Consider the following 13,181-nt stretch of genomic DNA (forward strand, 5'->3'; position numbering starts at 1 on the left):
CAAAAAAATGTGAAATTAGGACAGATAGTAAAAAATATAATTTGAGCATGTTATTTACTAAATTTTTAATGCAATTAATGAAAATCAAAGAAATTTACTGCTTATGAGATATAACATTCTGCTTCATGAATCTAAAGGATCTTAGTCTCAGGACTTACTCTATCGAGAAAAACGCTTAACACTTCTTCTAGTGGAAGTCCTTGAATAATAGGATCATCTCTATTTTCTACAGCAGCTCTTCGAGTTCTTTGCTCAAACCTATTAATGTGCAGGTAGAAAAAAATGAGTTAATTCATAGTATTCAGTGAAAATCTTTAATATTTTTGCATGTATAAGCATTATTAACATGCTCACTACAAGCAAAAATTTTAGGACCATATCCAAAATCTCATACAGATATTTCAAAAGCTGCATGAAAACAGATTTTTTAAACACTTGACACAATTACTAATTGTTTCATTTGAATGTATAGGCCACAATAACTCTTATGGTTAAGTTACAGCTTTATGAGATTTGTTTCTTTAGCCATAGCTGATGTCTCAGCATTTGACTCACACAACTGAACTGAATTTTTTAAACAAAAAAGGAAGTAAAGAAAAGATTTCTACGTAAATGAATAATACAAACAGACTAATCTGCAGTAATACAAAATAAATAAAATACAATTAAAAACAGTAGTTTATTTTTTAAGATAATACATACTGAAACAAACCAAATATTCAACAGGGTTATCAGACAGTAAACCTGCTTTTAGTCCAATGAACCTAACATTGAAATGTTTTTCACATGTTAGGATTATTATTCCCCACCAACACTTTTGATCTATCAACAGTGAGAACATTTTCTATGTCAGGGGTTGACAATCTCTTTTATTAGGAGGGCATATTTCAGAAATCAAAAATTCAACAGGGTTATCAGACAGTAAACCTACTTTCAGTCCAGGTGAACCACCAAATGAAAAATTTTTCACTTGTTAGGATTATCTTTCCCCAGTGACACTTCTGATCTATCAATAGTAAGACCATTTCTATGGCAGGGGTTAGAACTTGGGCTTCTTTTATTGGGGCATATTTCAGAAATGAGAATATTTGGTAAGCATCGTGGGTTGGTTACAATAATAATAATAAATGCATAATTACATCAAATTAGAGTTAATTTATGTGGACTGCAAAAGTTTTAATGTTCTAACTATTTGTTTTGTCATTGCAAAAACATATATAAAAGAATATTGCAATAACATGTTGTTCATAAGTGCTGCTATCCAAATGAAAAAATTTGTTGATGAAATTTAGTCAACCGAAAAAAAAATTAATTTCTTAGTATCAACAATTGCAAAAGCAATGTTGCATGTAACTTTTCTATTATCTTTTAATCTGAATTGAAAAATCTGTGCTCTGCTTACTACTTGAAATACAAATTAATGAAATAACAACTTTATGTATAAGAAGAGATTGTGGATGTAAAGCATAGCTCACTGTGGTTAGATTGAGTATATGAAGATAATAGGGAAAGAAAATAGTTCACTGTATATGGAATCAGATAGTTCCAGCAGTTAGAAAATTTATTCATCTAATCATGTAGTGTTATTTAGATGCTGCTACGATTCAGTTTTTGTCAAAAGTTTATAGGGATTCCTCACAGTGTGATTTTAAGTCACTAAAGAAAGTAAAGACCCTTAAGAACTGATAAGCAAATAATCGCTTGAGTTCGTGTAACAAGAAACAACAAGATGGAAGGGTAAATGATCCTTTATTATTCAGATAAGATTTAACAGAACTCCGTCGTGGAGTGTACAATAAAGCCGATGCTTGGGCTTGAACTTAAGAGGCTAAGAAGTAAACTAAAACCATTCTAAACTAAAAGAGATATAGCCGAAGCTATGAAAGTTTTAATGTAGTTGGCTCCTTAAACACGAGATGACTGCAAAGCTATCAAGAGCCTGAGTATGGCCGAGCGTAATAATAGCTTTGAGAGAGAGTAGCCAAAAAGGCGGACACGCGCTAAACTGCAGCCGAGCGTAATAACAGCTTGACAGAGAGTAGCCAAAAAGGCGGACACGCGCTAATGCTGAGTTAGAGAGAATCTCTGATTCTCTCTAACTCAGCAAGTAGAACTACGCGGTTAAGTACCGCTCTTCTTCATTATGTATTCAGACCTGATTCTAAAACTACGTTCTGGCCAGAAGTAGTAAGCTGAAGTTAAGAATCGACAGGAAAGGAACTTAAAATTTAACTGTTAATAAAATTAACATAATCTTTACAAGTTTAATTGTAGAATTCATACAGTTGTTAAAATGGCAAAGATAAAATAAGAATTTTTAGTAAAATTCTTCATTAGAGTTACAAGTGTACAATTCACTACAGTTACAAGATCATTGATTAAAATAATTTATTTATTTAAATGATGAGAAATATATTATAATCAAAGGTTAAGATAAGCTGTAATGCTTTTTATGAGATTTTAATTGCCCATTACAAAAAATAGGAGAGTCTTAAAGAGGTAAAATTATTTAAACATTTTAAACAACTCATGTTAGAACAGTGCAGGAAGTGTATCATTTAATGAACAGAATGGAACTGATTCAAATATGCCATCTGAAGCATGTAACTCAATATACAACTCCCTTGAAATCTAGAATTGGCAAATTTTCATATAGATCGTGGAAAAAAGTTAAGATGCAGTAGACAAGAACACTATGGTTATCAGACGAAATGTCGAGGACCTCTTACTTCATTTGAAGCCAGTTTCAGTTTCTTACTATAGCTTGTAAAAATCTTGAAAACAAAAAATATTTATACTGCATGCATAAAATTATTTAAAACATAATATGAACAAGGATGGTCATCAAATTTTTTAGACTACATCTTTTCCACCAAAATATATAAAGTTGATACCTTTACTAGCAAGTGAAACAGAAGAGGAAAAGAAAAACAGTATTAAGCATAGCAAGAGCTTTACCAACAGAAAATATTTTCTACTTTGGAATAATTTCCAAATAACAAACTGTAAAATGTATAACAAACTGTAAAATCAATTAGAGGTTGAAGAGCAGCAAAATTTTGTTTGTTTGTTTCCAGTATTAAATGCTAAAGGCAACAGTGTAAATATAATATGATAAACTGTTTTGGAAAAGTTATACAGATTGCAGTTATAAATGTTATTCCTATGTTACTAATATTTACTGATTATTTGTTTTATATAATATATATAACTACAAAAGTGTTTGGTTTTGTTTATATGCAAGTTTATAATTAAATTATTACAATGACCTTGCAAGTTACTGATGCCAAAAAACTATCAAGAAATTTTATTATTTTATTTATGCTAGTATATAATAAACTTATGTACAGTTTAGATTATCTCTTATTTAGAAATAGGTATTACTTATGTAAAATATGGATTATGCTTCTTAATATCATTTAATTAGAAGTTTAATTACTCAGAAAACTTTCAATGCATGATAATCATTTAATTAGTTTATGAAGAAAAAAGTCTCATTTAAATAAAATTATATATGCTCCTATATCTGTATATGTTCTCAGGTAATAAAGCGTAGCGATATATGTTCCCATTTTGTACCTTTTATTCAATACATACCTTCTACTTTCAAATTCGCCATTAATTTTAGTCGTGTATGCATTAATATTTTGTGTTATTAACATATTGAGAATTAACTTATTATAATATTCTCACTTTATGTCATCCATTAAGTTCTTAGATTTTTTATCTGTCCAGCACATGGCATGAGCCACGGTTTCAGGAGGCATATATTTCCTGTATCGATCTGCATTTACACCTAATTTCACCAAAAAGTCTCTATACCGAATAACACCAGTAGCTTTGGGATCATAACATTTCCATAACCTACAAAATAAAATAACATACATAGAAAATGCTAGAATATAACACTGATAGAATACTGCATATTAAAATTATGAAATAATTTCAACTCATCAGCTATCAATGTATATACTATAGTCATATATTACGTATTACTGATTTAGATGCTGACGAGATTTATATTTGTCTTCAAAACACTATATAATAACTTTACATTTAATTACACCTATTCCTAATGAGAAGAATGTTCACTTAAAAAAAAATCTGTACTTCTTCAAACTGCTATGAATAATTATGAATGCCATTGCACAACAGCTATGCAAACAGTAAGTGAAAGGTTTCATGGGAGGCATAGAACTGAACAAGTCAATTCCTTTTCTCTCTCCCTCATCCCTCCTTTTAGGATTTTAGGCAGCCATATCTACCTAATTGACAAACAAGTTACTGCCCTAAATAATTTAATACATGACTTTTTGTAAATAAAAAAAATATTAAAAACATACTGGCATTTTAATTCAAATCTGCAATACTGAAGTGTTAACTTGAGATTTTTTGTTTGTCATGCATTTAAAATGGTTAGTAAAATATTTTCTGTTTAATACTGCATTGATGTAAATATTGTACACAAAGTAAAATTCTAAATGTTTGCCAAAATTAAAATTTTTTTGGACAGATTTCCAGAAGCTTTAGTATTATGATCATTGTTTTTCTAGCATTAGTATCATCAGATGACAATATAGAAATTTTACATTTTTAACTGTTATTTTTAAAAAATAAACATTTTTAACTATTATTATTAAAAATAAATGAGTAACAATAAAACAACACAAGATTAAAAGTCAAATTATACTGAGGAGAGGTTGAACCACTTATCTGATTAATTAAGACATAATTACAGAACACAAAGGCTGCCTGAACACTCGAATAGCCAATAATTCTAATATTTTAAAACTTCAAGCTTCCAATTGGCAATTTACTATTTTTTAAAGTTTGTGCTCCCAAGAGCTACACTCCTAGAAAATTTTTTTTTGGATTTTATCAGTAAATTCTCTAATCAGAATGTATGCAATAATTCCTATTTATTCTTATAATAAAAAGTTATATCATTTTAAGTTTTAGAAAACATTTTGGAAAAAAACTTGACTCAAACAACTGATAGAAGAAAACGAATTTTAGGGCATACATCTTTATTTGGTATAATTTTTATTTTTAAAACTATTTTTAAAATTTCCGATGGTGGGGGCACATGAACAAGAATAAAATAATAAGTAAGAGAAAAAATAAATAAATACAAGTAGTAAAAAAACATAAAAAAGTTCAAAATGTAACTACAGGTTATCACACCAACAGTCTTCTAGCCTCCCAAATATCCAGAACCGTCAGTATCTCCATGGAAAGCATCGCAGGCACGCAGATGTTGGTCCATAGGCGCGTTTTTGTTCCACAAAGGGTAGGCAGCATCATTGAGAACGCAAAAAAAAAAAAAAAAAAAAAAAAAACCCACAGATATGCAGGCAGTCACGCCAGTAAGAAGTTGAAAAGAGCCACTGGCTCCCATCTTGGTTTATCACGTATACGATGTATTGGGTAAAAGACATTTGTTTTCATATTTGGCTTCAATTTTCACAGGAATTCATCCTGGTACATCGATTGCATAAACTGACCTACAGGTAATTTAGAGGTGAGGAAAAAAACTTTTTTGTTTTGTAAAGAGTAACAGCATGACATCCATTTTGGCAAGAAAATTTGCCTGATCATTACCATGTAAATTACAATGGCCAGAGATCAACTGCAAAACAACATTTTTACATCAAGACCTCAAATCAGTAGCTCTTGACACTGAGAAATCTCATATGATAGTTGCTCAGATGGCAAGTTAGTTGTTTAAGTGTGATGTGGATCGCCTTCACTTCACCATCAAAGGCTATACCATACTTTCCAGCTAATGCATATAAAGAAAACAATTTTGAGAAAACTCCGGCTCTAAAGTTCTCATGTCTTACTTAAAAGCTGTGATCCATCTGTATAAATATGCAGCCAACCATTTTCAGGATATTTAGTCTTAAAGTCTCCAAAGAAATACATTTTACTACTTGTGGTGAAGCATCCTTTTTTATATGAACTGAGATGAATTTAAGTTTGTCTTCAGACCAGCGTTTCCCAAAATTGAGCCCACTCTTCACAAGGAGCATATCAAAAATGGACTTATTCAGAGTTTTAAGGAGACAAAGAATGATCAAATGTCTAAATTTTTTCCAAAAATTCAACATTTCATTTTTTTTCCATTTCCCAAAATAAAGAATAACGTAAATGATGCATATATAACTTTTTTTTTTAATTGCACTGTATTTTATAAAGAATTTTCGCTGGAGACATGGACATTCAAATGGCTGGCACATCATGCTTTCCAGACTTTTTTGCACATGTCAGCCAACAGATTCATTCTATTTTTTACTGTAGGAATGGCAAGATATTATTCTTCCCTTGAATGACAACCACAGCTGCTTTTAGCTTTATTTACATTTAGTTGGTGTGGCGAAGTTTATTTGCTTTATGCTTATGATCTTGGTCAGAAATCAAAATACATGCATAAGATAAGTTAGCAATGTATGAAATGTAATGGTAAGCGACATTTTGTGCATTATAATTTTTACACGAGACAGAATATGACATAGCATGATTCTATTGAAACTAATTGAACAAAAATATAATTGATAAAGAGCTAGTGAATGATTTTGTAACATATTACAGCACAAAAGCTTTTCTAACTTATTTTTCACATATGCAACTAAAAGAAATTCTTCATATTCAGTTTTCATGTAATTGAGCATTATGTTTCACCTTTAAATGTGCTTCAAGACAACCTTGTTTCATTGATTCGTTGGTCAGACATTCTTGGCGTAAAAGCCATAAAGGTAATCATTCATCATAGACAGTGGATATGATTTTAATTTTTGAAAATTTTTGAAAGCTTTAGGCTTTTAAAATTCCCCTTGCATTTAAATTTTTATTGAATTATTTTCATATCAGATTTGTAAGATTCTGGCACTATTCATAAGAGAACTGAAAATGTATCTTGATAAACTTTTTTTAGGAATTATTATGCATTTTGAATAATTCATAATGGCTACTAATGTTTTGTGTGTTATGCTTGCCTACAGAACATATAAAAGATATAAAACTGATTTTTTTTAAAAATTAGGTAAAGAGAAACTGAATTGTGATAGAGCTAATAAATGCAGTAATGATATATTTCAATGCAAAAGTATTTATTAGTTATTTTTCAAGTATACAATTAGAAGTAAATGTGCATTTTTTATGAGTTTGAGATTTTTGCTCTGGGTATCTAAAACGTCCCTCGTATTTAATTTTTTTGCATTGTTTTCCCATTAAATTTATGATTCTGAAACTGCGCATGCATTTTTAGTATTGATAAAATTTTACAGGTTTTGTTAGGCTTTTCATAAAGAAATTATCAATAAAAGTTAAAAATTGTGTAAAATTCAATGGAAAATTTATATATTACAAAGAAATATGTATAATATGCATAATTATAAAATATCTTAAAGTTTGAAAGCAAAATAAGAACTTTTTTTTAAACATCCAGAGAGTCCCCTTATGACTTAAGGGGACTTAAAACTGAATGACGGCCGTATGGATATACTATAAATGCCATGTAAATTGAAATGTGCCATATATATCTAAAAAATGCATTTTTAGTCTATGTTTACTCCAGTTTTTTTTAAGGTTTTTGATGTACTTTATATTTTTTTATTTCAGCCAATAGTGAAATGAGTGGTGCAAGCAAGAAAAAAAACTTGTCAGTATTCTGAGGAATATTTAAAATCATATCCACTGTCTATGATGAATGATTACCTTTGTGGCTTTTACGCCAAGAATGTCTGACCAACGAATCAATGAAACAAGGTTGTCTTGAGGCACATTTAAAGGTGAAACATAATGCTCATTATTAATTCAGATTTGAATTACTTTCAAACTTTATAAAAAAAAAAGAGTAACTTTAAAGGCTTTGTTTACTACTAATAATGTAACTACCATTCGTATGCATGATCAAATTTCATTACACATTGTTAAATCTGGAAAAAGTCATATTATAGGGGAGAATTAAATCAAACCATCCATATCAGCATTTTTTAAAAAAAATTTTGGAAAAAGATGACAAAGACATAAGTTATGCTATCAAGTAACATTTCTGTTAGCAGAAGAATAGACAAAATGAGTGAGGATATTGAAATACAGTTTGTGGAACAGATTAAAAGAAAATTCTACATGCAAATGGATGAATCAACTATGGCAGACAATGCAGCCATATTTATAATTCAAGTAAAACACATTGATAAAGGTAATTTTGCTTTAGAAATGTAGTTCTGTAAATCTTTAGAAAGCACCACTACCTCCAAAAGTATATATAGTAAGCTAAGAAATTACTTTTTTTTTACTAGATGTCAATAATATACCAATGAAAAATATAACACCTTGTACAGCAGATGCTGCCCCTAATATGATAGGGAAGAAAAAATGGTTGCTTAAAATTGATGAAAGACTAGAATCCAAAAATGCTTCTTGTGCAATGTGTTATTCACTAGGAAAATTTGGTATTAAAAACATTTTGCCTGTTCTAAATTTAATTACAAAGTGTATCAATGCTAATAAAGCTAGTGCCAAATGTGAATGTGTTATCAAGCTATTTTGTGAAGAACAAAATGAAGACCATGAGAGAATTCACACTGAAGTAAGATGGCTCTCAAAAAAGAGCTGCTTGAAAAGATTTATGGAACTATTTGACACTCTTAGTGATTTTTTTAAATAATTAACCTGGAATGAAAAATCTGATAATGGTCAATTTGTGAATTATTTAGCCAATATCTTTGAAAAAATAAATATACTAAATGAACAACTTCAAGGAACAAATAAAACATCCTAGTCGATGCAAAAGTGAAGATATTTGGTTTTATTACCTTTATTGAATCATGTCAGACATATATTTATAACAAAAATTTTTGAAAATTTCTTTGGCTCTAGAAATGAGTGACTGATACCACATGTTAATGTGAACCATATGACAATTTTATTAACTAATTTGAAAGAAACTGAATTTCCAACTTGGATGATGCAGACAATATTAGTGGATTTGTCTAGTATTTCAAATATGCAGTATCAAGAACTCACAGAAATGCAAAATGATAAGTCAATTAAAACATTATTAAATATAAAAAGAGCAACAGTATGGCTTTGTGAGAAAACCAAAACCAAATGTGCAAGAGAACTATTGTTAGCGTTTCCATCTTCAGATTTAGAGGAATGCAGAGTTAATGCCATAAATGATTAAAAAAAAAAAAAAAAAAAAAAATTGTCTGGATGCAATAAACCAGGAAGACTTGAGATAGAATTTAACTAAACTGGAACCCAACATGAAATCTCTTTGCAGCAAGCATCAGTCGTAAGGATCTCACTAAATTTAAATAATAAATAATCACTAATAATTAAAATAATATAGAAAATTCCTTCATTAAAATTATTTTGAACTTGAATGCAGTTCTACATTATATCTCTGAAAATTTATTTACTGTGTTTGCTCAGCAATTTCTTAGTGATTTTCCCCTAAAACCTATCATTCAAGTTTCTTTAGTTAACATTTCAATTTTTGAATATTAAAAAGTATGTATATGTTAGAGGGTATAAGAATTTTGGAAAATATTAGGTGGGGCATAGGTAAAAAAAAAAGGCTTGGAAAACACTGCTCTAGACCATCAATTCCATGAGATTTCTTGTTTTAGCAGCAGTCGCACTTCTTAAAATTCAAACATTTCTCTAATGGCCAGAAACCTCTCGGCAAATTCATCCTGGATTTCGAGGTTTGTATTTCTGGGTTGATAATCCCCCAAAACGTATCTTCAAATCTAATAAGTTTTTCATAAGGTATTGAAGCTCTCTCTTGAATAATATTCTGAATGGGTTTTGTTTTTTGTCAAAAACAACATTGTATCAATAGGCAAGAGCTTCACTGCCCAATGATAAGCCTTAATGCTTGTTTCTGTACACTTCCTAGTTTTTTAAGCAAAGAATTTGAGAATTTTTTAAACATTAATCACTACAGCATAAATACTTTATTCTGTAGAATATTAAGATAAATTCAAAAAGAATTTTTTTTAATATCTTTTTAAAAAAATTATCACTAGATGAAAACATTTATCTTTATCTACACTGAAATTCAGAAAATATTGTTATGATATTTTTAAAAAATTACCTAGAATACTCATTTAATAAGAAAACAGGATGTTAAAAAAAGGACAAAGAACATCTCAATAATGCAAATTAGAAAGTTTTATAACAATAATATTATGAATAAAAATTAAAATTGAAAAATAAACATAAAGAACTTGAAAAGAAGAAGCAACATTTGGAACTTATAATGCATTTAATTAAAACTGTAGATAAGATATACATTAATTTTTATTAGTATTATCTACCATTATCTGCACCGATTACTTTTCATTCAGTTATAAAATGAAATTGGCAAGCAACCTTAAATTCCGGATGACTTTTAAATGTAACACTTTTGGAAATTTTTAAAAATAGAAAGTTAATTCTAGACAACACTTGATCTGCCAGTTATTTAGTACTTCTGAAAAATAATCGGAATAACATTATAATCAATAAAGTAATTATTTAATGGTCTGACACATTTTTAAAGTGATTAATTAAACAAAAGATTGCAGCTATTACTTTAACAACTGCTTCTAAAAAATTCACTATATCATTCTAATAATATGTATGCATACAGAGAAAGAAGATACTTACTCATTATATAAATCATCACTAAATTCAAAACAGTAATTTCGAATAATCCGACGGAGTTCATTTTTCTGAATAAAGCCATCTTTATTGATATCAAAAAGCCAGAATGCACAAATGACATCACGCAATCTTGAACTTATCTGGCATAAGATAAAACAGCATATCAGGATTTGAAATACCACAATTAGAATTCTTCACTTGATCAAAGATTAATAAAAAATGTTTTAATCTATCTTTGATTAAAAAAAGTCTTAATTACATAAAAAAATATGTTGAAAATTATATAATTTTTTACAATCTGCATCATTAAAGGCAATACGTTCCTATTTTCACATTTCAGTTTATCTTTTACTGCATCACACCCATTTTGGTATTTCTTTTTTTTACAGTGGGCATGGTGAGAGAATACAGAGTTGGAGCAAGCTTAGAAAAGCACGATTTGTTGCCAAATATTATACACATACAAAATAATAATAATAAAATAAATAAAAATAAGTAAACCGTGATGAATGCAAATCAGACATTCATTCAACATCTACAAACTACAACATATTTTATCTATAAATACAGAAGCAATTTAATATAAACTTGCATTTATTATTTTATTTAATGTACTTTTAAAAGGAATTTAAAATAAATAGCATATATAAACATACCCAGAAATTTGTCTCTAACAGGTGTTATGTGGTGGCCACAGTTATACAACTGCTTCTAATAATGTGCCAAAGACATGCCTCTAAATCACAGAAAGGTATACTTGTGTTTTTTAATTTGCCACTTTGCTAATCTTTTAAGCATTCTACTTTCTGCTATTGCATCATTTTCCACAGTACAAATTGAACATAGGAAGCATATTAAATATTTAACGATGAAAAATTGTTATATTTTAAAAGAAAATTTTTACTAGCTGAAGAAATGCAAATAATGTGCTCATGTGCAAAGTAATAGCCATTTGTTTCTAAACAAGGTGGAAAGGCACATATTAAATATTTAAGGATAAAAAAACCACAGGCTGATTACAAATGAATCAACAGTTTTTTTTAAAACATTACATCTAAAAAAATATATATTACAGATGAAACAAATAATGTACACATGTGAAAAGTAGCCATTTGTTTCTAAACAAGGTGGAAAGGCACATACTAAATATTTACGGATAAAAAAACCACAGGTTGATTACAAATGAATCAACAGTTTTTTAAAACACTACATTAACCCATATTTTACCAATGATCGAAGAAATTAAAATTTTTGTTTGAAATTTCTAATTTCGTTTTTTAAATAGATAAGAGAAGATAATAAATTTGAAAAACATACGAAACTTTTATTTTCTTTGAGTTTACAGGTTGTCCTATATACAGGACGATGGTCAAATCCAGTGCTATGAAATTCCAAGACATTATTTTCTTTCAAGCCTATTCTTTGAATGGAATGGTGAAAAACAACTCGAACATTAGCCAATATTAGATTTTTTACAAATAGTTGTCGGTTTCCTAGTACAATTTTTTTAATTGACAACAACGTTGACGTCCATCACAGTTTTTGATAATCACATGATCAGTTTGCATTTTCAAGAAGTCCAGATTTGTCTGCTGCACACCTAATGTTCTGCCTTGAATGTTCCTAGTTACTGATAATCCCAAATAGCTGACTGTTATAGCCCATCGATATTCTATAAGATCAAGAGCTTTGGTTTCGTTTATATATATTTTACAACCATGTCGACTGAAATAGCTCACCATTCTTTGATCAATGCTTAGATGTTTGGAAAATACACCTAATTGTTGTAAAGCATCATTCAGGAAATCATAAATTGGACATACTTTGTAAATAGAGGTAATGGTGCTATTGTGAATGAAATGAATATACCGCTTGATTTCAAAATATCTATTTCATGGCATTGCTCGACTAAATAGTATAGTTCCTGTGTCTGGCACGTTTTTCCAAAACATTTTTTCAGGTAGCCACTATAAAAAAATATACCTTAGAATTGCTTGAGTTCTTTTGTTTTGTCAGTGAAAAATTATGATTATTTGTCTGCCCAGCGTATCTGTTATAATCAATAACACCTTTGTCTATCATTTTTTCAGTGTCATACTCAAAGTTCTGTAGGAGATTTTCCAGAAACAAAATCAGTTAGAGACTGACTAGAATCTTGAGAAAATATTTCTGAAGCACATGAATATTTAAGAACGCAATCTTTCCAATCAAGTTTTGCCACACATATTTATTTCATCATCTTCATTTCCTACTAAAATTTCCACAGTTCCTGCTGTGTTTTCGTCACAAATAGCTTATGTGCATTTAGTCTTAGTACAGACATCATCTATTTCTTCATTGTCACTGACTGCATCTGGATCAGGTGGTATTATTACCATTTCCGGCTCAGTATCTTCATCATCTAATGTCATAAAATAATCCAAAGCTTCTTCAGCTGTTAGAAATTTCCGACTCATTTTGGATGCATAAAGTAAATATACTTTACAAAATAAACATTCACAAAAGTAAATTTCTTTCATACA

The 13,181-nt window shown here is 29.2% G+C and overlaps 1 protein-coding gene across 1 annotated transcript in view; it reads right to left on the reverse strand.

Annotated features, from left to right (window-relative positions):
* Positions 1–13,181, reverse strand: part of LOC118199710 (EF-hand calcium-binding domain-containing protein 6-like) — a 100,950-nt gene that overhangs the window by 29,995 nt on the left and 57,774 nt on the right. Inside the window, exons 7-9 of the mRNA XM_035371623.2 lie at positions 10,663–10,799; positions 3,694–3,864; positions 159–258 (exon numbers count right to left, since the gene is read on the reverse strand). Coding sequence (XP_035227514.2) covers positions 159–258; positions 3,694–3,864; positions 10,663–10,799 — 408 coding nt within the window. The remainder of the gene's footprint in view (positions 1–158; positions 259–3,693; positions 3,865–10,662; positions 10,800–13,181) is intronic.

This window comes from Stegodyphus dumicola, chromosome 10, assembly GCF_044657685.1.
Source record: "Stegodyphus dumicola isolate Sdum_Otavi_A_Nest chromosome 10, ASM4465768v1".
NCBI lineage: Eukaryota > Metazoa > Arthropoda > Arachnida > Araneae > Eresidae > Stegodyphus > Stegodyphus dumicola.